Raw genomic sequence first — 27,839 nt, forward strand, 5'->3', positions numbered from 1 at the left:
AGGAAATCTCCACACAGCCTGGAGGCTGACAACCTGATGTAGCAGCTAGCGGATATCTCAGGACGTCACCGCATTACATCTGTCCAGAGGGAATTGTACTGGCTCCCTATTTGCTACTATGCCCAATTCAAGGTACTGGTACTGACGTACAAAGCCCTGCACTATCTGGGCCCAATATATCTGAAGGAACAACTCCTCTCATATAGACCTGCCCATGTGTTGTGGTCAGTTGGGGGAGGGGGGCTTCTTGGCGGGTGGGGGCTGCCTGGAGGGCTTTTCTGTGGTGGTCTGGTGCTTTGGTACATTCTCCCCACAGCAATCCAACAAGCACCAGCTTTTCAAAGGTTTAGGCTCCTGTCCAAGACCACCCTCTGTACCTGGGTGATCCCTGCTGGACGGTACCTCCCACTCTCCACCCATACTTCCCTTTTAACCTGCGATTGCTGCACCAGCATTCTATTGATTCAGCCCCAGCCCAATTTTTAAAGTGTGTTGGAAGAACATTATGGGGAGAGGGATGATTATGTATGTTTAGAAGGGTTAGGATGGGGGATGGGGATGGTTTTAAAAATATTTTATGTTGGTTTTAAGATTGTTTCCTGCCCAGGGACTTTGGAAATGGGAAAGTGTTAAGTGTACAATTTTGTTTAAGCAAAAAAAGCACAGAACCAAAGCCATTGATATATAACAAGAAAGGAAATAGGGAATGCTGGCTCATCCACTTTAGAATTGCTTCTGGCAATTCTAGCTAATGGTAGCACATCAAAAGTCCTCGTCTTCAATTTCAGAAAATGTTATTGGCGGATTGCATGTTTAGCCTCCCGCACCCCCCGCCCGCAAAGCTGAAGCATTTCTTGTCTGTAAACACACCTGAACAAACATAATATTTTGCAATTTGTATATGATGACATCCAGAAGCCAAAAACCCTGAGAGTTATTTTCTGCACTCCCATTAGCACAGTACGTTTCCTCATGTTTTGATCTTATCTGGAATGATCCATAAGTGTAATCGTTGCTTTCAAAAGCAATGTATGAATATTACTGTCTCAACACAAATGCTACTGAAAAAGCTGGTCCCAGGTTGCTGCAGCTTCTGATTTGTGAATGCTGCATACATTTAGGTGGACAGATACTAAGGAGCTTTTAAATCAGAAATCTGTATGGGTACCATTGTGTCTGCTGAGGTGTTTTGTGGCAGCCATGTCTTGGAGATGAAATTCAAAGAGTCTTGAATAGAACAACAACTAGAATGCTGTGGATTGCTTACTAGCAAAAGATTGAGCTATTCCTGGGCTGGGCAGGTGCATCCCAGCTGTGCACCTTTATCTTGTTCACAAAATGGACTTTCTTGAGAACCTATGTGATGTAATGGTTAAGAGCGGTGGACTCCAATCTGGAGAGCCGTGTTTGATTCCCTATTCCTCCACATGAGTGGCAGACTCTTATCTGGTGAACCAGATTTATTTCCCCACTCCTACATTCCTGCTGGGGGCACTTGGACTAGTCACAGTTCCTTCAGAACTCTCTCAGCCCCACCTACCTCACAAGGTGTTTGTTGCGGGGAGAGGAAAGGAAAGGAGTGTGTAAGTCCCTTTGAGTTTCCTTACAGGAGAGAAAGGGGAGTAATAAATCTTCTTAATCTTCTTGTCTCTCCAGGCTTGGAAATCTCTCTCTGGACAGACCAGAATCCTCATTCTTTTGAAACTGAAACCAAATAGTATCTTTTCATTGCCAACCCAAGCCCAGCAACCAGCAAGTGGGGGAGGGGGGAGCAGTGTAGCTGGTGTGATGACATTACTTGCAGGGAATACCTGGAAGCAATAGTAGTAGTCTAGGAATTGCAGAAACTCTATGTTTACCACAAAGTCTCTGGTAATTCCTAGAATCACTTCCTCGTATTTTCTGGAAGTGACATCATAAGAAGAGGGTTCTCTGATTTTAGGCGTGTTTAATTTTCAATTCATCACTGATTGAAGCAGGAATTTGGGCAATGGACCCTAACTGGAGTCTTGGTAACCCTACCAAGTATGATCTGTTGTGGCAGCTGTTTTATGGTAGACCCTGATAGCACAGTCTCTGCAAGCTCCAGCTGACATTTGGTCAGAACTAAACAAGACTGAGCCAGAAGAGGGACATTAATGATAGCAGGGGGATGGGGAGAGGGCAAACCAGCACAAGGTTTAAAAGGAAAGTGGGATAAACCAGAAGGGGGAGAGCTCCGACAACAAAGCTGGAGAGCAGATAGCAATAGCAGTTTGAGAGAGCTAGACCGGCTCCTAGAAGGCCTTATAGCCAAGTGAATACTATAGTAAAGGTAGAGACGTGGGTATAGTGCTCTTAGGACTCAATAGGGTGAACTGGAGTAACTACTGAAAAAAACACAGCAGACCATTGTAAGCTTGGATGGATGAGGAACCGGAAACTGAGAGGGAGACTCCTGCTGGCTGACCATTTGGATGTCAACAACCCTGTTCCCTTCCCTGGAAAACATTTTGTGGTGGCACCTTTCCCAGAATTGCCTACTCGTTCAACAAGATCAGGGATAAAACATTACCTCTGCCATGCTTTCGTGGGAAAGAGCTATTGAAATAGCACATACAACAGGACACGTTCTAGCATCTGACCATTCCATATAGTTCTGATGTCTATTTTACTTTGCCTCAGTGGTGAAGAGATTGCCACTGGGATCCAATACTCGCCAACATAATGCAGGCCATTCAAGAGCACATTAGCAGGGTGACAGTTTTTATAAATTACTGGATCAATATACTTTATACTTAAACCAGTAACACATATCTGGGGAGTGTCATGTTTCATTACCAATCTATACCAGCATCTATAAAGCTAAGTTTTCTAGTTGTGTGCAGGGTCTTTTCCCCTGGTGTCAGAGAAATTGTACACACTTTTTAGACTGATATTACAATATGGAAGGAGCCACCACGGTGTGGTGGTTAAGGTGTCAACTTAGACCTGGGAAACCCAGGTTCAAACCCTCACTCATGTCATGGAAGCTTGTTGGGTGACTGTGGGCCAGTCACAGACTCTCAGCCCTGACCCTGGCTAGTATATGGATGGGAGACTTCCAAGGAATACACAGAGGGAAACAGAGGTAGGCAATGAAATCTCTTGCCCTGAAATCCCCACTAGCTTGCCATGAGTCACCTGTGACTTGGTGGCAAAAAAAAAAATATTACAATATGCTCTCGGCAAGATGATTAATAACCAATAAAAAAAGTTTGTTACACCAATACAATAAGTAATCTAGAGAAATAAAAGAACTGGAATTTTATCTTAAGAGCATTTTTAAAAAAAACATTGGTTCCTGGTCTCTCATGAATGACACAACGCTTGCCTGAATGCTAGTGGCAAACACTACTAATTGTCTAGTTCACATGGATACTACAAAGCTTGGCTTGCTCAACAAATGGAAGCTCTTCAGAAGCTGTGACAGTTCCTTTCTCTGCCACATCCCTCTTGATAGTTTAATCACCAACACAGCTATAAGCTCTCCAGCTTCTAGAAGTAAGCTGAAGGTTGATGGCAGAACTGCAGAGCAGAAGAAAGATGAGGCAGGTAGAGAAAGGCAGTCTAAAGCCCCCTGCCTCCACAACTAGAAAAGGTAAGCAGGGAAGGCAGTTGATTTTTATGGCTGGCCAAAGAGAAAAAGAATGGAGTGGAAAACGAAACTTTACATGTATTCAGCAACCTGAAAAATGGTATAATTTGTCTTTAACTTCCACGTCCTTTCCAACTTTTCTTTTGAAATTTGACTCAAATTCAGAACAAAAATAAAATTTGTTCATCTATTTTTGAAAGATTTAAAATATTATCATTGTACTCAATTTGATTTTTCTGTGATTTGCTTTATCTGCTGTCCCTAAATCCAGCAAAATACATCAACAGAATTAATTCAAGAAAATCAAATGTGTATGTGTGTGGGGTGTGTGTGTGTGTGAATTGTTTGAAAACAAATTAAAGTCAGCATGATTTATTTGAGAATCTCCCTTGCCATTTCATTTCAGCTGTATAAACCAATAACAAAAACTTTCAAATATTTAAAAGCTGATAGGAAGAGTGAAAATTCTACTTCTACTGAACAAAATAGGTATTAGAGTTTAATGGAGATCTAGAATGGATTTTGGAAACATGGCAAACACAGTCCTGTAACAGAAAATGTTTCCGTCTAATATCCAGTGAATGTCCCCAGGTTGCTGTGTGGAGTGGCTAGAGGTGTAACCCAGACCCAGCTATGTCCTTCTGGTTTCTCTGCATAGAAGCAGGTTAGGCCAGGAGGACTGTGTGTGTGTCATAGTGGTCTACCAAGATTGCATCCATCTATCAATGCACCTCATACAACAGTCTGCCAGTTTTGCATGCCTGCTCCTGAAAGTGGGTGACCAGGACAAGGTATACTACTGGTATACTGTCCACCCTATTGCCCAGTCATCTCTCTTCCTGAGGTAGCCAATCCAGTCTTGGGTGTGCTAGTAGAGGTGCCAAGACTTGTGGTTCTGGGTTACTTTAACATCCTTCAACCAAAGGTGGCAGCATGGGACATATTGAGCTGCAAGCATATGATATCAAAATCATCTGACAGGAAGAACTAGAGCCAGAGATATCACCTCACAGATAAGGAAGGGTTTCTCACAAGTGCCTGAGAAATGTTGGATGAACAAGTGCTGGGGTCAAGAGATGACCAAGTCAAGCTAGGGCAGTGGTTCTCAACCTTCCTAATGCCACGACCCTTTAATACAGTTCCTCATGTTGTGGTGACCCCCAACCCTAACATTTATCCATTTTACAGATGGAGAACACTGATATAGAGAGTCTTAGGCGACCCTTGTGAAAGGGTCATTCAACCCCAAAAGGGGTCCCGACCCCCAGGTTGAGAACCACTGAGCTAGGGGGTGGGAGAGAAGGAGATGGAGAAATTTTGCAGACGTGTGGCAGCAGTGGATAGCCAGGCAAGTCAGTGCCAGATGTGAGGATTGGAAAGCAGAAAGAACTTTTCTAAAAGCAGGGTCTCTGAAATTGTTTTTTACCATGAACAACTAGAAGAATTCCCTCACCCCAACAGCTATAATGTACAAACTATTCAAAGTGTGCAAAGTACTATTTTAATAAATGTCTTCCTGTGATCTCAGGAAAGACTACTGTTGTACAGCCATTGGGGGATCATGCAGAATAAGACCTACTATCATACCCCCTGGAAATAATTTTGGCTGACATGAGTAATTACTGAAGAAGAATGATTGAAAACGTTTGTTTACCACAGTGGGCATTCCAATTCCCGTTTGCTGTCAAGGGAAGTTCAAGGGAACCAGCTTAGAAGAAATATTCTCTAAAGCCAACAATGGGTTTGAACACTAGTGATTCCCTCCAACAAGGTTTGAATGCATTAAAAAGAACTGTTTTAAACTTGGATTTCTACCACACATTGGGTTGAGAATCTAGAGTGGTTACCAACCTGACGGGAGATTTTCCAGGAGACATTAATGGACACTCTAATGGACTGATTCTCTCCCTTCTTGATGTATTTGCATAGGAATGTTTCATGAATTCAGGACTGACACCTTTTGAGATTTGTCTGTTGTTGTCAGTGGGTTTTCCCGTATGTTGGTTATATATACGTGTCTATGTTATTAATGTACCGTGCACTTTTCACTCAGCACTTTATTAAAATAGCACATTGCAGACTTTGAATAGTTTGTACATTATAGCCATTAGGATGTGGAGATTCTTCTAGTTGCTCTAGGTACACCTTACCCTATTGCTTTTTTATTTTTCCTCTTGTTTTTTCACCTTGCCTCATCCACCTACTACTCTTTTCAGAGAGTACGCAGAGGCAAGAGGTGTGGCCCTTTTGCATATGAACTGGCAACAGGCTTCCCAAAAAGGTGACTCTTCAGAGGGTCACAACCAAACAGATGGAGCTTTGTCAGTCAACTGAAGGTTGTGACCTACAGACTGAAGATTACTGGCCTCAACGAAACAGGCAGGCTACAGCAAAATTATATACACATGGCTAGCAAGAGGCTCTAATGCTAACCTTACATTATGCCAGTTGGTGTCTTTAGCTTGCGAATCCTGCTACTGAATTGTTTATAGACAGTGTGGATATGTATCTGTTAGGAATGGACTGAGGGTTGCATTCCATTGTTGTTCTCCCCTGCCTGCCCCACCAGCCTATCAGCACTGAGGCAATTCAGACATTGCAGTTTTGCACACCATTGCAATTGGGGCCTCTTCATCAGTGCTTCTCCTTCTGACAATTGAGATGGCCCTTTTGTTTTGAACAGGAATGCTCAGCTTAAAAAGCAGGTACCATGAAGGGCTCGGGCATCTCCTCTGTCATGGATTTAAACCATTTCTGTTATAGCTTTATAGAATGACTGTGATGTTGCACAGGGCTGTATGATGAGGCATGTAAGCAGAGGCATAGGAAGTGGTGAAAGCGCCCAGTGCACTGGTGCATCCTCTGCCCCGTCCCACCCCAAACTCCCCCGCCCCGGAATGCCACCAGAACACGCCAGAATGTCCTCTCCACACACCCAAAGGGGCACCCCCCAATGCATCACGTGCGTCCCCACCTCCTTGGAGCTACGCCCGTGCATGTGAGATCTCCATTTAATTTTATCCTGAGCCAGGAACCAATTCTTCCATTCACAGGGATTTTATTTTCTTGCTGGGTGTTCTATTTGCATGGAAGGCGCATACTTCCTTTTGCAAGAGTTCTAAAAATAAGACTAATTATCAGGCTTTGATGCATTAGGAAAACAGGATAAATTATTTCTAGAATTAGGATTTTTAAAAAGTGTATAGAAAAGCTGTTTTGTAGATTGGATTCCATTCATCCTGAGCTCTGAGGGATGACTTCCTTCCCCTGGGAAATCACAGATGGTCTCAATCATCAGTGGGCCCCTCCCTCAGATGGGTTGGTGCTAAAGTTGTACAAGCTGATCTCCTTGAGACATGATGAATGGCTGTTTTCATGCCAGTTGTTGCTATTTTGCCCTAGACTAGATTGACAACTGTGGTGCCTTGTCATCAATGACACAACTTGTGGGTCTCAACCACCTGGGTTCTAACTGCATTATGGAATTTGGACCACAGGGTATACCATAGTTGCTGGCAAAAAGGCAGCTCTATTGGAGGGTACAGTAAAGGACAGCTATAACTGCATTAAGTAGTTTGGAAGGAGAGTCCAGGCACCAGATGCTACAAACTCAGGATGTTGCCACATCAACACATTTCATATCAAAATAAGAACTGGTGGAAAAATCACCTGAAAAAGGTGCCAAGAGCACAAAAACAGACATTATTGTATGTGTGTAAAGTGCCATCAAGTCACAGCTCACTTATGGCAGCCCCATGGGGTTTTTGGCAAGTGAGAAGCAGACAGAGGTGCCTTCTGTTGCCTTCCTCTGCATAGCAACCTTGAAATTCCTAGGTGGTCTCCCATCCAAATACTAACTACGATTGGCCCTACTTAGCTTCTGATATCTGATGACATCAAGCTAGTCTAGGCCATCCAAATCAGTGCATAGACATTATTACCAGTCACATCTGCAAATCATTCCACTTTCAGAAGCAAAGCTATTGGGCCCAGTTCCAAAGGCAGCACCCAAGATCTGAAGATCATCTGTCTAGTCTGAACCTCTGCATTAAGACAAACTATCATTTGTGGTGGAATGCAGTGACTTAGGACACAGGGAAATGCTGGGTTAATAATCTCCGTTGTGAACCTACTAGACAGCCTTAGGCCATGACTGACAGCCTCAGCTTCCACCCATGGTGACAATTACAGTGACATACTTTACAGGGATGCTGTAATGATTACTGAGATACAGGCAGTGCTTTGAATACTATGTAAATGAGAGGTGAAGTGAGTGGTTAATACAGGCAAAGCCTTTCTGTGCTAATGGAATTTCTTCATATGAACACAGCTTACATGGAGTTGGAGCACTGGTCCATCTGCCATAGTAAGGTCAGCTTTTTCTTGCAGCAGCCTTCCAGGGTCTCAGGCGTGGAATGATCTTTTCTCCAGCACCTGTTCTCTGAGCTCTTCTAGCCTGCTGAGATGTGAGGCCTTTTCATTATATAGCATTTTGTTCCAACAGACCAAAGCCCCGCCCCATATCAAATATACCTGCGGTTTGACAGCTCAATTTTTTTAGCCCTGATATTTTTATTCATTTAATTTTAAAATATTGTTCCTGAATCAGTGATCCTGCTTTTATTTTGGTGATTCTGCTATGTGCTACATTAGTATAGAAAATAGCCCGAATAGCTCAGACTAGTCTGAGAACTCAGCTGATAAGCAAGGTTGGGCCTGGTGAGTACCTGCATGGGAGACCACCATGACGTCTATGGATGTCACGCAGAGGACAAGCAATGGCAAATTGCCTAAATACATCTATTGCCTCGAAAACCCCATGCTGTAACTTGAATGACAATGGCACTTAAATATGATTATTACTTATTAGGATAGAAAATGTATTTTTTATAAATATGTAAATATTTATTTATACAGATTAAATGCACTAAAATGGTAAACTGTTATGCTTTGCCCCAAATCCAAGGAAGTCTGAGAATAAATGTTACCATTTGATTGATCTAACTGAACTCTAATATATCTCTGAAGCGCTCATTTGAATTGAGAACTTTATCAGCCCTTCTCTGACCCATTTTCCCTCTTTACATCTTAATCCCCCCCCACGAATATTCATAGTCACAGTCAAAATTGCTCCTGCCAAGCTAATTTCCAGCAGAGATTATGTTGATTATAAAAAATAGTGATTGCTTTGAAATGTCAAGATGCTGCTTAGTAAGAAAGAAATGCTGGCTGGTGACTTGTAACCTGAGAAATCAAGCCCAGGAGTCAGTTTCCATAGGGCTCTCAAGTTGAAACATGAATCCCTCTGTGAGAGATCTCAACTGTCAGCCTCTGAACAGAGATTAATACCAGCTGGCCAAAGATGATTGAGCAACATGGGCTACACATTTAGGCTCCATTCAAGGAAATATCTATTTCCACAACTGTACTTTAAATCTTCTTTTTACTGAATCACAGCATTCTAGAAGACATGTGTCTATAAAATCCAGTGATTCCAGCCACCGCAAAAGCATCTAATTATATATTTTTGTGACTTACTTTGGTTTACTGAACTTATCACCCATTATCTTTAGCTTTTTACCAAAGCCAGATTAAATGTGTTTCCATCTGACGTCCTCCAAGGCAGATATGCAGAGGTTCTGTTCCAGTTCAGATTGTGCACTTCAGGAGCCTGAAACTCTTTTTGCATTATTTTAACTTCTAATCACTCTGTACATGAGCAAAGGTGGATTCTTCCATTATTGACTAGGTTAAATGTAAATTCCATAGCCAAGGCAGTTAGGAAAAAGAACCAGGGACTTTTGCACACTAATTGTTTTTAACACTCAGATATTTATGGGTTGAATATTATTGCTTTATTCAGTCGAGTGGGCTAATTTGGTGTTTGGTTTGTATTTTGTATTCTGCATTTTGTGGTTTGTATTTTGAATGGATCTACTGACCACAAAAATTTTAATTAAAATACTGAAATATTATTTCTCTTTGTTTTATGTATACTTGCCCTTCTGCAACCCCAAAGCATCTCCCGTAATTTCTCCTGTCCTCTACTTTAAACTCCCAGCAACCCTGCCAGATAGGTTAGACTGAGAGTGTATGATTGGGTCAAGGTCATCATCAAGTTTTTCATAGCAGAGTACCAATTCAAACCTGAGTCTCTCAGATCCTTGTCTGATACACTATCCTGGCTTACTTTTAAAAAATATTTTTAACTGAGCATTCATAACCGAAGATTTCTGTAGGCAATTTACAATCCAGAGGACAAGGGAAACAAATAAAACACAATAAATATTCAGCAAAATAAAAGAGCATAGATCATCCATATTAAATTTACAGGCAATAATTAAACACAGCCACAAGAACAATATAACAGCAGCATAAAAGTAACGATGGCAAAAATAAATGATCCCAAGTAAAAATATTTGCCAGCCACTGTAATTATGTGTCATTAAACTGGTCTCTTTGAATCCTTTAATAAATAGAACTAATTTACAGGACGAAATGAGATGCATTCTCAATTGTCCAACAGAACTGAACCAATATATTTTAACTCATTGCGTGCACGCTATCAAGTTGCCCGTTGACTCAAGGGAAGAGAAGTCCAAGCATGCCCGCCTTACTAAATCATTAACTTTCAACAGAAGTGGCCGACTGTTTTATGACGCCTTGCCTGTTAAAAGAAAATGGGACATTTTTACCCTGAGGCATGAAAAGAAAGCAAAATGGTCACAAAGACAACCTGCACTTCAACACAGTAGAGTGCAAAATGACTCTCAAGTCCTGGCTGAAAGCCTGTTCTCCTACCTGACTCTATTCGGCGCCTATTAGAAACGCATATTGACCAAGATGGCTATAAAATGTCCAGGGGTTTTGTCCAGATTGATTTTGGAACAGCGCCCAGCAAATTGTACTAACATGTCTGATCTACATTTAATGCACAGCATCATTATCAGTGACTTCATCTAAAAGAACACAGAAATTCAGTTATTAAGGAACACTTGGAAGGATTGCTATGGAGACAATGATGTGCAAAGCGGTGACCTGGATAATGAAAAAGTTTTATGTACGCTTCAGTCTGTTCGTGTACTTCAGGGAACCATCCAGCAAAACTGAGCCTTGTGTTGATTCTCTGACACTGATTTGCATAAGCCACACAGCAAAATACAAACAAACCCAACAACAAATAAAGGGAGACTAACTGAAGTTTTCCTTAATGTGAATGAGTTTGAGGCTAGCAACCCCAGGCTGAGGATGTGTTCAAGAAGCATGCTGAAAAGCAAAAAAAAAAAAAAACATGAATCAGGATTTGGTGAAGCAAAGAATTCCTTGAGTATAGGATAAATTTAGATGGGAACCAAGAGGTTTTTAATATATTTACTTAAAAGGTACATTTATACACACACACACACACACACACAGAGAGAGAGAGAGAGAGAGAGAGAGAAATTACTAAGGATTGGGAATACTTAAAATGCACTAAGTATTCTTTCCCCTTCATAAGGACATAAAGGGTACAGTACTTCATGTCCTTATGAGCGGGAAAATACTTAGTGCCAACTCCCAATACTTATTTCCTTTGTTTTCTGTCGCATCTTTTTCTTTTGTCTGCATGCACACCCTTACCCTGAACTGCTCTGCATGAAGGCTTGTTTAGAGCTGTATTTTGAAAAAAAGAGTTGTTTTTATATCTTTAAGGAGTCTCAAAGAGGCTTTCAATCACTCCCCCCCACACACACACCAGATTCCTCATGAGGTAGGTGGGAATGAGAGAGTTCAGAGAGAATTGGAGGAGAGGGGAAACAAACCCAGTTCTCCAGATTAGAGTTTGGCTTCTCTTAACCACACTACACTGGCTCATGCACCAAACTTCCTATGCACTGGAAGTTTATTTGGAAATAATTTCCACTCTATTCGGTGAAGTTTATGCCCAGGTAAGCCTGCACAAGATTGTAGCCTCAGACTGACAGGCTTATTCACACCACTTCAAACATCATAGGTGATATCTTCAATGCAGAATAAGTTGGCTGCCCAAGGGAGGAAAAGACCTGTCCAGATTACAACTGTGGATAGATCAAAAGAAAGGAAAGCAAAGTCAGTGGCAGGCAGCCAGAGGCAGCCAGGGATGCCTTCCTGTTTGCCCTCCTGCTGGTGTACGTACCACTTTCTCTGGCCAGGAGGGCAAATGCGTTGGTGTGAGCCCCTGCTGATGCCTGTGGCTGTTCAGCTCTCCCTTCCGTCTGGATTGGGCTGTACAGCTTTACTAACTTGAGGCCACTTCACCAGTTACAGTGCCACAGTGTGGGAAAACTTCCCTAAATCACTCCCCCAGTTTGAAATGTAAGCCAAGAAAACTATGAATAACCAGTTTGCCGATCCCTGCATAGGAGCCACGTGAAATGCAGTAACCAGGAGCATGAGTTAAACATTCCAGGGTCCAAATCTAGTTTCAATCAGAAACCCATTAGGTGGCTTTAGATAAGTCATTTATTTCTCAGCCTTGGCACCAAGTTTAATTGAGGAGAAAAAATAGGAAGGGTGGGACAGAAGACAGGTACACCACACTGCATTAATAGGACTGGCCTACCTTACAGGTTTGTTGTAAGGATTCCTGAAACAATGGCTGTGAATTTGGGGAGGAAATTAAGAAGGGGGAAATATGATCAGTTGCTTAGAATGGATATTGCTGTCAAAAAGATAGTACTGAAATGGATTAAGTGCAAACCGGTACCAAAATCATTCGCTCAGCTAACCTTATGGTTATCTTAACAATGTATTCCTCAGAGAGTGATCTTAAGCGAGCTTACTTATAAGTAAATCCTATTTTTTTCTGTATGGCTTACTCCAGTAGTGGGATCCAAAAATTTTAATAACAGGTTCCGATGGTGGTGGGATTCAAACAGTGGCGCCGCCGCACACACGCACCTCCAGACCCTATTGGGCAGGGAGGTTGCTTTAGTAACCCCTTCTCGGCACTCAGAAAAAATTAGTAACCACTTCTAGAGAAGTGGAGATAACTGGTTGGATCCCACCCCTGGCTTACTCCCCTAGAAACTCCAGCCTCCTGAGGAAACATTTTTAGGATTGGACAGTAAATTGGGTCCATCCTTTTCTGATTCAGAGTCCAAAGTAAAACCTTAAGGACAACAGAAATGCAGATATCCACAAGTTACATCAGAACTACAGAACTGTGGAGAAAGCCACAGAAAGGGATATTGTAATTTAGGCAGTACTTTAATTCAAAGAAGACTGCAATGGATCAGACAGATAGCAGAGTACAACCACTCCTCACCCTGACCAATCACAGAGCTCCACAAAATATTGTCAAGGAAGCTGGATTCCAATTTCCGCAGATCAGTTGGTCCTAGTTGACCAAATGAATTGAATATGAGGACTATAGCTATCTCTTTGATGGAACTTCCATGTTGGGAAATGACACTGAGTAAGTGATTATCAAGGTTTGGAAGAGGTGAGCCCCCTCATAGCAGAAGGGACGCAAACATGTTTGTGTGTGTGAAAAGAGAGCATAGTTTAGGATCTGGAAGTCAGAAAAACAGACCTGTGAGTTGGGAAAGGTACCTTGGGAATACAGGATCTTGATCTCCCTTTCTCTGAGGATCTGCTGTCTTGAAGGAATGCCTCCTTGCCTTCATCTGTGCCCTACTTGCTGATTTTAATTAACAACAATGCTATGAAACTACAGCATGCTCTTCTCCATAGGGAGCCAACCCAGGCCTCCACAGTCAATGGAGCTTCTCACTGCTTGAAGAAGTGGGACAAATATAGCTATATTAACTATGACAACAATCTAAAAGGTCTCAGGCAAAGTTGGATTCCACATGGGCCAAAAACAGCAGTGTGAAAACAGTGTGAAAACAGTGTAAATCCTTTTACACTACCATTTTACACTGATTTCACATAGCTATTTTGGGCCCATGCGGAATAAAAGAGTCTCCAGTACCCTCTCTCTCAAGCAGAGGAAAACCAGAGAAAGAAAATAACAAGATGCTAAAGGATCTTCTTTCTTAATCTTTTGCTATAACTAACTGGTAAATGTGGCAAAATGTAGCTACTTTCAGATTTAAAACTGGGCATTGGGTCGCAATTTTTCTTCAAGTATGCTTCAATGCAATCCTTACTTTTGCTCACAGAAAGGAGGACTAATGCTGTTGCTTCTTGATATACATAAAAGAGCCGTCATAGTGTAGTGCTTATTGTCTGAGACTAGGATCTGGGAAACCCAGGTTTGATTCCCTACTCTGCTGTGGTTGCTCATTGGGTGAACTTGGCCCAGTCACATTCTTAGCCTTACTTACCCCCACAGGAGTTTTGTAAGGATAAAGTGCAGCTGGGGACAATATTGTAAACTACAATATTGGAGCAGCAGTGGCGTAGGAGGTTAAGAGCTCATGTATCTAATCTGGAGGAACCGGGTTTGATTCTCCGCTCTGCCGCCTGAGCTGTGAAGGCTTATCTGGGGAATTTAGATTAGCCTGTGCACTCCCACAAACGCCAGCTGGGTGACCTTGGGCTAGTCACAGCTTCTCGGAGCTCTCTCAGCCCCACCTACCTCACAGGGTGTTTGTTGTGAGGGGGGAAAGGGCAAGGAGATTGTAAGCCCCTTTGAGTCTCCTGCAGGAGGATATAAATCCAAACACTCTTCTTCTACTTTGGATCCCTATGGGGGAGAAAAGCAGGGCATAAATCAATGAAAGTAGATTAGTCCTTGGACAAAATAGTCATTCCGTCAGCAACATTCCAACATTCCTAGGTAGTATATGTTGTTCATAAGAAAAGAAGTCCTTAGCATCCCATTAGGTCATGTATATATAATATGAACACACACTTCACTTACAAATGTTTGAGTGGATGTCAACGAAAATTCTTCTCTTTAATTGTAAGAACTATATTTAATCCTATGGGGCTACTCCAGAATGTGAGCTGTGGACATGCAAGATCAGCACGCAACTACATCCCTTCTCTTTTCCCCCCTCAGAACCCAGGCAAGGGGGAAGAGGTTAGTATACATTTTTCCTGTCTAATTCCAAAAGATTTTGGAGCACAAGCATCTCGGTATTTAAAATTTATAATCAACTTCTTACATGCACCGTTGCGCTGTTCAGTTTCCCCCGCCAGCACCACTGGTGCAGCCCCAGCCTAATTTTTAAAGTGTGTTGGAAGGGTATTATGAGGGAGTGTTTATTATGCATTTTTGGAGGATTAGGGTGAGGGGTGGGGATAGTTTTTTAAAAAATAGAGGGTTTTTTGACAGTTTTAATATTGTTTTATGACTGTACTCCATCCAAGAACTTCAGTGATGGACAAGTTCGCTGATAAATAAAATTAATCAAAAGGCTCTTCTCTGTTAAAATAAAGCTACTTTGGGAACATATTCCATGCCCTGTCTGTCTCCCCAGCAACTAAAAACACGGCTTTCCGAACTGCATCCTGAGACCAACTTGGGCTCAATCCGCACATGCAGAATAATGCACTTTCAAATTGCTTTCAGTGCTCTTTGAAGCTGTGCGGAATAGCAAAATCTACTTGAAAACAGTTGAGAAAGTGGTTTGAAAACTCATTATTTTGCTTGTGCGGAAGGGGCCCAAGATTCACTTCCTTCCCCTTCATGAGCTTTCCAGAGCTTCTCCGAATGAAAGCATCCTGAAGGGGTGTTCTTGCGGAGAGCTTTCCAAACACAGAAGCCACTAAGCCACCTGCCGGTCTTTTCATCATCCCAGCCCGAGGGCAGGCGTCGTTGCGCCGTGGAACAAAAGGCGCTTCCCCTCGAGGGGCTGGCTGGTTTGCAGCCTTTTGGGGAGGGGGTTGCTTGCCGGGACCGCAGCTGGCTAGGGAAGCTTTGCACCCCAGGCAGCGCGTCTCTTCTCTTTCTTGGCTCAAGCAGCCGGGCAGGGGGCGAGGAGGCAACCATGCAAGCAGTGCGCGCGCGGCCCAACCTAAAGGGGGATCGCACTGAAATTGCCCGGGGAGGAGGGGAAGCACGCGAAGATCCCAGGAAAATTCGCCCTGGGCTGATCTTCCCGGGAGGTGGCGTCCCAGAGAAGGGTGGGCAGGTGGAAGCCCATTTCTCCCTCCGGCGGCAGCACCAAGCACGGGGAAGGTCTCCATGGCGATTCCCCTTCGGCAGCGGTTGCCACGGGAGCTGCCCGCCCCGCCGCCGCATGCGGGAAGCCGCCCGCAAACTCCAACTGGCCCGGCTCAACAGTCGCGGCCGGGCGGCTGGAAAGTAATTAAGCTGCGGGGGCGGCGCGTTGGAAGCGCCTCTGCGATTGGAGGCGGCTTATATAGGCTGGACGGGGGGCGCAGCGCGTCCCTGCTTAGTGCCTCTTGGTGGGGGGAAGCAGCGAAGGACCCCCGGCTCTTGTGACCCGCACAGAAGCCGCTCTCGGCCGGTTGGGAAGGTTAGAACGAGGGCTCTGCAGGAGCCTGGCGTAAGCTTTGGGTCGCTTGCTCTTGGAGCGGGAAGCTTCCTCTTTGGGAACGACGGCTGGGTCTCGTCGGGGGCGGGTGCCTCCTGGGACTCAGCCGCTGCAAGCCGCAGCCCTCCCGAGTCACTACTCCATTGGAGCGACTGGGTAGTTGCTCCACCTTTTGTAACTGAGCGTGCCTGCGCGCTGGGGCAGCTGGTGCCGTATCCCGGCCTCACCGTTGGGTGCTCTCCTGCGGTTCGCAGCTATGAGATTCCGGGTTGCCGGAGGAGGCGCTCGCGTTGCCCTGGCTGGCGAAAATCGAAGGGGCCACCAGCCAAATCGGAGAGTGGCCTTGTGATTTCACGGCGACTGTATGTTGTGAACTGGAGGCTAGCTTATTGGGTCTCGATAGCAGTGCCGTCCTAAGCAGAGCTGCCTGTTGTCAAGCCCACTGACCCATTAATTAAGACTATTCACCACCTCGGGTTAGAAGGGTAGATGTATTAGGATGGCACTGTCCAATCATTAGTTTTCAGGATTCTATGCTATTTATAAAACTACTGATTTTCTACCTTTTCTCATGACTCAAGGAGGCTTATTTGCTCCTCTGGTTCTTGTTTCTTTTCTAGATCACTTATTCCACTATATATATATATCTGATTATTGAAGTGGGTTTGCATGGGAGCAAATGTTTAAGTTCTTAAATCTTTTTTAAATGGACAGTGCTCAGCAAGGCATACTTTCTATGCGAAATTTTGAATCCTAATGCTAAGTATCGGTTTTGTTTATATATATATATATTTGAAACTGGGTTATATCTCTATTTCAAGTTCTTACTTCCAGGTAACCATAAAGCTTTAGGATTAGCCCCTTTGACTGGGTACTCCTTTGCCATTTTTGTCTTGCTGATTAGGTAGGGTGACACTTTATTTTGACTGGCGTGTAGAAGGTTCTACTTCTAGTATTTACCAGTATGTTGCCTGCCCTGATCCTCTGTTGTGGATTGGACTGTTGAAGTTGCTGATGCAGCAGAAGGCCCAGGTCTATAAATTCATTAAGAAGTGTTAAGCAAGCTACTTTCCTTCCTCTTCAGTCCCTCCTCACTTACAATACAGGGTTAACAATTTTGGCCTACCTTGCAAGACTGTTTTAGGATTATTGTGGCTGATGTATATGAAATGCTTTCAACACTGAAAACACTACACAATTTTTTAAAAGCTGTCTTGCACGCTGATGCTTGCAGTACCTTTTCCAAGAGTGCAGCTGAGACAGGAGAGTTGTTGCCTTTGAAAAGAGTGAATTTGTGAAAAACTATTGAAATCATTTTAATGCATGTTTCTTCTTCTCCCTCCATCAGCTGCTGATTTTGGAAAAATGCATCGCAATAACAAAGGGGAGGAGAAAGCACAAACTGGGGGGCGGGAGGCCCTTCACGTTGCTATGGAGTCTTGTGCCAATCAAAATCCCCCTCGGAGGGCTGTTCTTGGGGTGCTGACTGAAAATGGGCAGTGTCTGAGATCCTGTGGCCAGGTACATGGGGAAAAGGGGGAGGAAATGCCAGCTGTTGTTGGAGCAAGGAGTATTTTGGGAAATGGGGGTAGCCCATAGTGCATATCTTGCAAGTACACCCACACTGGGTCTTAGCCCAAAAGATGAGAAGCCTGTCAAAAACCATACTGAGTCCTAAAAGTGAGACCAGTTTCTACTCATGACAATGAAATGCAGATCTATTGTTGAAGGCTTTCACAGCTGGAATTAACTGGCTGCTGTGGGGTTTCTGGGCCGTGTGGCTGTGGTCTGGGTAGTTTTTGCTCCTAACGTGACATACATCTGAAAATGCCAGCAATAGATGTGTGTGAAACATTAGGAGCAAAAATTACCAGACCACAGTCACACAGCCCAGAAAACCCAACAATGCAAATCTCATTGAATTTCCAATACCCTTTTTTTTACTAGACAATTATCCCTGGAGCAGGGTGCACACCATGACTTCAAAAATATTTTAGCCACTGCCACGCCTTTGTGGTAGACAGGCTAATTGTCTGGTGGAGTGCAGAACAGAAGGGGTGCTTTGGTAGGACTCCCATTTGCAGATTGTTTCTTCTGTTGCTCTTCAGGTGCCACTCAGAGGCGTAGCGCCAAGGGGGCTGGGGGGGGGTGCGTGACACACCGGGGGCATGCCTCTGTGGGGGTGTGGCGGGACAGGGCCATTAAGGGGTGGGGCGGAGGATGCTTTCCCCTCTTGCTACACCTCTGGTGCTGCTGAATCCATACATCGTATTTTATACTGTGATCAGTCAATGTTATTTCAAATTTTCTGGGTTATACTTATTCTGAACAAATGTCAATTTTTAGTTGAACTATGAGTGGCATTCTTTTTACTGGCAGAAGTTGATCCATTAATAAATAACAATATTTAATAATAAGCTGCTGCCATTGTTTTTGGACTCATAAAGGATTAACTAGCTGCTTCTCCAACTGCCCCAGGAATTCCAGGATGTTGTAATAGACCACTTGAAGGCACTTACATTGCTGAGCATCTTTTGTTGAACAATAATGCCCAAGCTTGGTGTATATTGTTAACAGTTACAGTGGTACTCGTTTCTTATGCATTTTTGGGATGATTCATAGCTGCAGCCTGGTTGCTGTGGGTAAGGAATCTGCAGTCTCAACGAGGTGGTAGATGTTTCAAATGATTCAGCATCATGCAGGTTGTTGGCATAGACCAGTGGTGGCGAACCTTTGGCACTCCAGATGTTATGGACTACAATTCCCATCAGCCCCTCCCAGCATGGCCAATTGGGACAACTAGGAACTGATGTTTAATAGTCATTCCCATGATTCTGCTGTAGTCTTTCTGCATAAAGAACTGGGGAACTGTGTCACGGAGAGGAACACGTCTTACCATGACACGCCTCAGAAGCTGCCAGCTATAAATGCAGATGAGATGAGCAAAAACTACCAGACCATGGCCACACAGCCTGAAAAACTCACAACATCTACTTGATTCCATCTGGGAAAGTCTTCGACAATAAACTGGGGGACAGTTGATGGCTGTGTTCATGCTGTGAGCTTTGGAATATAGAAGGCAGTGGCAATGCATGACTCCTTTTACTGCCAAGAGTCAACTACTACTGAAAGGTTCCATCTCTTAATATTCAGTTTCTTAAAAACAAACTTCCCAGGGACCAAGAAATGCTGTAAATTCATTCTCTGCAATCCCTGTGGCTATATGTTTTAGTCAGGCTCAAGGCTTCAACATTTCTCTGCTGTAGCCAAGACATGCTGTTGCAGATGTGTTAGGATGTGGGTTATGCAGCTAAAAATACCTTAATGTTTACTTATCCAATGCCACCTGGATTTCTAGACTGTTCTGATTTTTTTCACATTTGGAAGTTTGTCATCACTTTAAGCTTCAATAATTTATTGTGTTTCTGGTTGTCTATGTTGCTGGAAGAATCTGGCATTTAGCTATTGTAAATTCTGGTTGAAAGGTTTTAAACAGAACTTTACAATGTTTTCATCTTCATACTGAATAGCTACTACATGAGATGCTATATACTGGTGTGAACTAGTACTGGCAATGGCAGCAGCTTCAAAACCAATTTGTTCATCTTTTGGACTCTAACCTCCAAATCTTACTTCAAATACTGATTGAGGCTTAGCTTTACTGCATTTGGGAATTGATGTCTAGAGGGATTTATGTCCTTCAATTAATCTGCATCCTTTGCTTTATTATTTAATGTATTAATTTAACACTTCTGAATCTGTTGGGATGCCTTTTTAAATTTCCTTGTTCACACAATGTCAGGCATCAAGCAGAAGGCTGAATACAAGGTTTGTTAATCGGTAGAATGACTGTTCAGTTGTCCAGTGAGGTACTCCAGTGATTATTATTATTTGATGGATTCCTCTTGGGTCAGTTGAAAATTCGGCTTTGTGTCTGATTCTTTCCAAGGATGGGAAAGATTCATCTGTTTATAGGAGATCTTTCCTGATAGGTATGCATCCACCTCTGGGAATTACAGTTCCCTGCACCAGCCATAGCTGAGAGCTACTTGGAAATTCTCTCTTTGTCCTCTTCCTGCCCTTTCAAAGCCCAAGCAAGATTGTCTGGGTTTTGGAACTGGATGGAAGACATCAGTCACATCGTGTTTGCAAGAATGAATCAAAATAATTGACCCAAAGAGAGAGAAGATTATTCTTCAAGTGAAGTGGGTATTGATCAGGTGAGCTTGTCATACAGTTCACAGCAATCCATCTGAAGTAAGGAGATAAAATGGAAAAACCTGGCTTGAATGCTTAGATGCTCATCTTGTATTCTAATAAGAGAACTTTCCAGTTGAAATAGCCTTTTCTTTGTGAGGCATCTGAGCATTAATAGGCAGACAAATTTGCATTCCAGGCGGAACCAAGTAATTGTAAGCCTCAGAGGCATCACCATGCATCATATACAGAAAATAAGTAGTAATTAAAATACTGGTGATAATGACAAACTTTTTCCCAATGAAGGGACAGACTGCCATCCTACCGTAGATACAGATGTGTCCTATGTTATGGTTCAAGGGACGTTTTTGTATTGGTCCCATCTGTGTTAGGAGCTAGGAGTTGTGTTAGGAGCTAGGAGCAGCAGTGGCATAGGAGGTTAAGAGCTCGTGTATCTAATCTGGAGGAACCGGGTTTGATTCTCCACTCTGCCGCCTGAGCTGTGGAGGCTTAACTGGGGAATTCAGATTAGCCTGTACACTCCCACACATGCCGGCTGGGTGACCTTGGGCTAGTCACAGCTTCTTGGAGCACTCTCAGCCCCACCTACCTCACAGGGTGTTTGTTGTGAGGGGGGAAGGGCAAGGAGATTGTAAGCCCCTTTGAGTCTCCTACAGGAGAGAAAGGGGAGATATAAATCCAAACTCTTCTTCTCTTCTCAGTAGTAGAAGAGAAGGAATTTGGATTTATACTTCCCTTTTCTCTCCTGTAAGGAGACTCCAAGGGGCTTTTAAACTCCTTTCCCTTCCTCTCTCCACAATAGACACCTTGTGAGGTATGTGGGGCTGAGGGAGTTCCAAAAAACTGTGACTAGCCCAAGGTCACTTAGCAGGAATGTAGGAGTGGGGAAATAAATCTGGTTCACCAGACAAGACTCCACCACTCATGTGGAAGAGTGGGGAATCAAATACGGTTCTCCAGATTAAAGTCCACCTGCTCTTAACCACTGCACTACACTGACTCCATACATAGTACTATGTATTCTGACAGTAGTTCTAATAAAAGACTGTGCAGAATCTCACTGCCCTGTTAATGGCAATTTCTCTGTGGACAGGAACTGAATATGGAACATTTTAAATGTTATACCACATGATCCTTTTTAGAATGAGGCTGAAGAAGAGATTGTTGCCTGGAGTCTACAATATTGTTTCTGCATTCTCAAATACTTTATGCTGGTTTCATTTACTAGAAACCATGTTGTTGTTTTTCCCCCAGGGAACCACCACCATGCGATATGTCTCTGGGTCTGAAAATGTCTTTCCTGTTCCTGGAAAAAATGTGTTACCTGCCTGTGCATCTTCAAAACAGGACTTCACTGTTTATGTAGATGAACTAGAACAGAAAAATACCTATAACAGCACTGTTGTAGAAGAAGTGGAACAAAGCATGTGTGAAATAGACACCACTGTGCTGAAACCCAGCTTTCACCTGCTGTTGGACTTGAGTACAGGTACAGCTCCTTATATCACTGAGGTTTTTAACTTGTCATAGGCTACTTATGCATAAAGTACTTTCCTCATGGCTGTGTGTTCTGCAATGGGTTTTTCCCAGGCATTTTTTTTGTTTAAATGGGAAAAACCCACCTCAAAGTATCCACAGGTTATCCAGTCTGCTATTTGGCCAGCCCCCACTTCCTTGTTCAGTGTGGGAAGAACTGCTCTTTTGTGGGTGGGAAAAAGCCAGGAGGACCAAGGAGACCCGAAAGGGAAACACATGTTGATTCCCTTTGCTTGTCCTGAAAAGTCACACTTTGAGGACTTTCAAAAATCATGGACATTCTCAGATCTGAGAGCGTGGTGAGTTCTGGAGACAAATGTGTGACTGAGAACCCAACCCAAAGGGAATGTTCGCAAAAGGAGACCCAAGTGCATAAAACCCGATAATGTGATTGTTTAAAGTGGAAATATAAGAAATCCTGGCCCCTAATGATGAAAGAGTAAATTGAAATGAATAGTTGTTTACATTCTTTTTAAAATTAGCTTTTCCTAAATATGCTTGTAACTTAGTGTCTCCAATGCTGGTCGATACCTCACTGCGGTCACAAAATGAAGATTCCCAGGGTCACAGAGTGGATGTCGTGGGCATTGTAGAATATGCTGAAGATATTTATTGCTACCTGAGAGAGGCTGAAGTGAGTGGTACTTTGAACAAGCTTGTTAGGATGTTGATCTGTGCTTGTCCCCAAGTAAGGGCCGTACATAAGGCATAAAGACATGGAATCTCTAGGGTAAGAGGAAAATTGGACTCGCTGGGATCATTTCGTTGTTAGGAGTTACGGTGCCTGGCCTGCAGCAACATGATTTTGGATTAGTTTTTGTCTGCCAGATGGCATATGCTAGCATTACAAGGTCTTAAAATGGTATCCTGAAGGAAACCCGCTTTCCCCCTATTTCTAACATTTTAAACATTTCTTCTGATTAAGTTCTGAGGAACTCAAAAGTTTGTACTCTGTGTCACTCAGTTGGTCCTAATAAGAGGAAATATATATGGATTGTGTTCTTGGATTTTACTTTTGAGCCGATGAAAGTGTAAACAACTTGAATACATGCTCAGTGCTATGCAGGATTTTTGTTTGTTTCATTTTACAAGACAACCTGATTTCCAGTTTTACTGGCATGGCCCTTCCTGGTGGGTTTAAAATTTCCCCTAATATGTTTGTTTGCCTAGCTTGAAGGGTCATACTGGGAAGGCCAAGTGGGACATAGTATTGACTATTCTAAGCATTGATTTCCACTTTCGACCTTGTGATGCCTATTCGTCACCAGTGGCTTTTTTCAGGAGTGGGTTTCATACATGCTGATTGGATGTTGTGTTTGGGTGTGGGATGGTGGTCTACCTGCGGTCTTTTACTTCTTGACCTTTTGGGCTCTGTGTGTAGATAACTCAATACATCTGAAATGGACTTTGACTCACCATGCTCTAAGCTTTTTAGTCTTGTTTGTTAGAACCGTTTTCAGGATGCCTTCGCATTTTTCTTATTGCCCTATTGTGTCCAGTCATTCCCTTCCCTTTCTTAATTGCTCTGTAACTTGCTTAGAGCTTTCTGGATGGAACAGCAGAAGTCCATTGATTTTGTAGGTTATCAGGCATACCTTGTTCAAAGTTACTCCTGATAAAAGACTTGGTTTCTTTTTCCAAGTGGAGTCTTGGATAATTTACATGAGGGTGACATTACTTTTTAGACACCAGGTGGGGGGAGATTTTCGGTGTTGCTTTGGGAGGGGTGTACTTGGTTGCCTCAGATTGATTTTGTGACACTTACAAAGAAACATGAAACATAATTAAATATGACACACTGAATGCTCTCATGTCCTACAGTCAGACACACACTTTTATGTCTTGTGGTATATGTTTGCACTCTGTATGCACACTCAATAGCCAGTGATAACAGTCATCTTTTCTCTTACAAATACATTAATACTTCTGTTGAAAACAGAATGAACCATTTGAGCAAAGCTACTAATAGAATTTAACTAGGGTAAGTTTGTGGTCCAGTATTGAACATTGCAACACAAATGAATTCCCTCTGGGAAAGCCATTGTTTACTTCACTTCAGAAAATAATCACTGGTGTGTTTTCCTTTAATACTGTGTGCCAGACTTCCAGTGGCAATGTGAAAGGTAAAGAGCTCCGAACTCCTGTCTTTTTGCAAGAATAATGCACCTGGGGGGAGGTAGAACTGATGTTCAGGAGAAAGCATTAAGAGTCTCCAGATAATTCTTCGTTGTGGCTGAATCTGCCACTTAGTTCAACCAAATGCTTGTTTGACTAGACCAGGGGTCTGCAACCTGCGGCTCTCCAGATGTTCATGGACTACAAATCCCATCAGCCCCTGCCAGCATGGCCAATTGGGCATGCTGGCAGGGGCTGATGGGATTTGTAGTCAATGAACATCTGGAGAGCCACAGGTTGCAGACCCCTGAACTAGACTTCAGTCATATGGAAGAATCTCCAGGCAGCAGGTTTAGTTCTCGGTTAATTTTATATCATACATTTTATTGCTTTCAGCTTCTTATGCATGCAGCAGATAAGGAACTGGTCCCTATGTTCCATTTCTAGCTTTGTTTCAGGGACACGTTGTGCCGTCAAAAAATCATGCATGTAACTCTATAGCTACAGCCTGAGCCTTAGAAGTTCTATATGGGGAATTGTGGAATTTCATGTAGTTTTAAAATGTTGTAGCTGTATATCATTTTAAAGCTACATGAAATTCCACAATTCCCTGTCTAGAACTTCTATGGCATCACTTACTAATTTGAAAACTTTTCACCAAGTCCCCTTTCACTGTTCTTTTCCTCATCCTGAAGAATTTCTTCTTTCTTTGCTTGGGCCCTGTTCTCCAGACCTCTGTTCTTGCTCTTTGATTTCTTCCCAGCTTCCCCGCATGTCAAATGCAGTAACCAAAACTGAATACAGGCTTGCACAAAGTGATTCTATAAGCAGCATAGTGAATGATAAGGCCCTTATGTGACTTGCTTATAAAATGTCAGTGTAGTGTTTGTTCCACTGAAACAAAGTCCCTGATTTGTATTCAGCTGCTTGTCAGCTATGTTCCTTGATCCCTATCAGTATTGCTGCTTGCTAGATAGATATTCCTCAAGTAGTAACTGAATTTTTTGGGTGTGCATTCTTACCACTATACAGACTTTTAATGTTGGCTTTAACATTCTGTCTAATTCTACCTAATGTTCAAGAGAGCCAGGTGGTATGATGGATAAGATGTCTGGGAAACCCAAGCTCTACTCTGCCATGAAAACTTGATGGGTGACCTTGGGCCAGTCATACATTCTCGGCCTTGGCGAGTATTTGGATGGGAGGCCTCCAAGGAATACCAGGGGCCTGATGTGGAAGTAGGCAGTGGCAAACCCCCTCCGAATGTCTCTTGCCTTAAACACAGTGAGGTCACCATAAGTCATCTGTGACTTGATGGCAAAAAAAGTTCAAATGTTGAGATCGTTTTTACAATTGTTTCTCATTTTGAGATGTCTGCAAATTTCCCCCTCAGAGTAATTAGTGAATATATTTAGATACTGCTGTGCCCAAGGTAAGTTGACACATTCGGTTTATTTACATTCTTCATGAAGATGCTGAGCCATTCACAACTGCTCCTTGTGCAAGGCAAGCCATTTTAAATAGGACTGTAGGTGCTACAAAACTCCAGTAAACACCAAGCTTGTACTGTGTGATACCAGGAGTTCAAGTGCTCAAGAAAAGAAAGTGCCAAGTTTCATTTATTCACTTATGTGGAGGCCAAATTATCTTCCAAGCAGGTCCAGAAAAGGCCGAAGCCCTGCTACATGAGGAAGCAGCCAGATATCACCGTCTGTATGCGCACAATTTTGGTAGATTGGCTGGTAGAAGTTGGGGAAGAATACAAGCTTCACACAGAGACTCTGTACCTCGCTGTAAACTACTTGGACCGCTTCCTGTCTTGTATGTCTGTCCTTCGAGGAAAACTTCAGCTTGTAGGAACAGCAGCAATGCTCCTAGCTGCGTAAGTAGCCATTCCTGAGTGATCAGACCTTGGGTGGATAATTGGCCCCTAATGTAGTGTAGGTGTGCAGATATCTGTTTTAAGTATATTCATGAGCCAAAAAAGGGGATGTCCAGTCTGGTCTTCAGCTTAACTTTTTGGGAGCTTGGTACTATTTTGTAATATGATCCTTCCCAAGTCCATCCTTGCGAGATGGAAATCTAAAAAACGGAGGGGGGTGTTAATTTATGTTTAAATTTTGATAAACAGATTATATGGTAGATAAACAGACCATGTGCCTTGCCCCCTCCCCTCTCCTGGAATACTAGGCCGCATAAGGTAAACCTGTTTCTTCCCTGCACACCTACCCCAGCAATGCTTGGCTCTTGACTGTAGTGTAATTGCAGGCTGCCTATGTTAAATTGGTACCCATCATAGGATTGGCCCGTAGCAGTCATGTTTCAAAATAACTGTGTCTGCATTTCTGTGCAAGCTGATGTTGCACTGAATGAATATAACTTTGCTTGGATCTGCATAGCTTGATGATACTCACCAAAGAGTTATGTTTAGCTGACTGGGCTGCTCGGTGCTTTGGAAACTTTTGAGTTTGGTACATGGCGGCATTGGAAGAGTTGGTATATTTTTCAGGCTTAGATGACAATACTGCTTGACCAGCGGTAAAATTGCTATCTGAAACATTAATACATGTAAAGTAAATTACAGGTAAGTATGAAATATTTTGTTGAGGGGAAAAAGCCTGTGTGAAAGGGGGAGAGGGGAAAGCTTAACTGAGGAGAGGGGGAGTAAACCATGTAACCAGAATGGAGGAAAATGAAGCACATGACTAGTGAATAGGACTATCACAAGTGTGTTTGATGTCCTAGGAAAACTCTGGCCCCTTCCGCACACGCAAAATAATGCGTTTTCAAACCACTTTCACAACTGTTTGCAAGTGGATTTTGCCATTCCGCACAGCTTCAAAGAGCACTGAAAGCAGTTTGAAAGTGCATTATTTTGCATGTGCGGAATGAGCCTATGACATTGGTCTCAACCTATACCTGACATCAGGTATAGAGAAAAATTAGAAGTACTAAGTTTGATACTTGTATTGATAAAATATTAACATGTTACCTCTTGATAGAGAAATGATGATCTTTTATCTAACCCAGTGCCCTCCATGGGTGGTTAGTTTTTCTTTATGGTTGCCAGGTCCTTCTACAGAGATTTGGGAAGGAAATGGAAACTGGGAAATTTCCTCTTCTCTAATCTAATCAGACTTGATTTGGGTCTTCGGCTAAAGGAATAAAATACATTTTCATCTAAGCCAGCTGCAGCTCTACAGTACAAGTTCTACCTGACAGTAATATGATATTGGTAGCTAGTATCAGTAGGATATGCTCTACAATAGAACTAGTCATTAAATCTCTCAGGATAATGTTACCAGTTGCTGGTACTTACTGCAGGTGCTGACTTAAAGCTTTTTCTACCCTTCTCCTCAGAAAATATGAAGAAATCTATCCACCAGAGGTAGAAGAATTTGTATATATAACAGATGATACGTACACCAAAAAGCAGTTACTGAAAATGGAACACTTGCTTCTCAAAGTTCTGGCTTTTGACTTGACGGTGCCAACCATCAACCAGTTTCTTCTTCAGTATTTACAGAGGCATGGTGTCTGCCTTAAGACTGAGAATTTTGCCAGGGTAGGCTATCTTTTCCAAGTGTCTAGAAGTTCTTCATGAAAACAATAATGATTTGGCACCATCCTTAGTGGTTGGGCTGGTGTAGATGCATCTTTTAGAGTAGGGTGTGAGGTCTAGGGTTTCTGAAAAATATGAACTAGATTCATATATTCAGAAAATTGAATTTCTGAAAAATTCAAACCAGAGTTTCTGAAAAATATGACAAAATTTATGACTGATGTCTTTTGATGCATATCATTTCTGTCTAAATGTCTTTTAGTCAAAACTAAGGTACAATTACGGGATGGTAGGACTACATAACAAGTTCTGTCCCACAAATGAATCTATCCATTTATATTTAAATTATATTATTATATAC

General features: G+C 42.8%; 1 protein-coding gene across 5 annotated transcripts in view; it reads left to right on the forward strand.

Moving 5' to 3' along the window:
- Window positions 1-3,535: 3,535 nt before the first annotated feature.
- CCNA1 (cyclin A1) overlaps window positions 3,536-27,839 on the forward strand; it is a 28,132-nt gene continuing 3,828 nt past the window's right edge. The window contains exons 1-6 of one of the 5 annotated variants that reach the window (XM_048494542.1): window positions 3,536-3,619; window positions 17,396-17,568; window positions 21,520-21,754; window positions 22,311-22,435; window positions 25,575-25,798; window positions 27,277-27,481. In XM_048494542.1, the coding sequence (XP_048350499.1) occupies window positions 3,538-3,619; window positions 17,396-17,568; window positions 21,520-21,754; window positions 22,311-22,435; window positions 25,575-25,798; window positions 27,277-27,481 (1,044 nt within the window). In that variant the 5' untranslated portion in view covers window positions 3,536-3,537. Of the gene's footprint in view, window positions 3,620-15,745; window positions 15,855-15,876; window positions 16,060-16,341; window positions 16,410-17,395; window positions 17,569-21,519; window positions 21,755-22,310; window positions 22,436-25,571; window positions 25,799-27,276; window positions 27,482-27,839 lie in introns of those variants that run through there. The other 4 variants (XM_048494547.1, XM_048494543.1, XM_048494546.1 and 1 more) reach the window with 4 other exon arrangements.

Source organism: Sphaerodactylus townsendi, linkage group LG04 (assembly GCF_021028975.2).
Source record: "Sphaerodactylus townsendi isolate TG3544 linkage group LG04, MPM_Stown_v2.3, whole genome shotgun sequence".
In the NCBI taxonomy this organism is placed as follows: domain Eukaryota; kingdom Metazoa; phylum Chordata; class Lepidosauria; order Squamata; family Sphaerodactylidae; genus Sphaerodactylus; species Sphaerodactylus townsendi.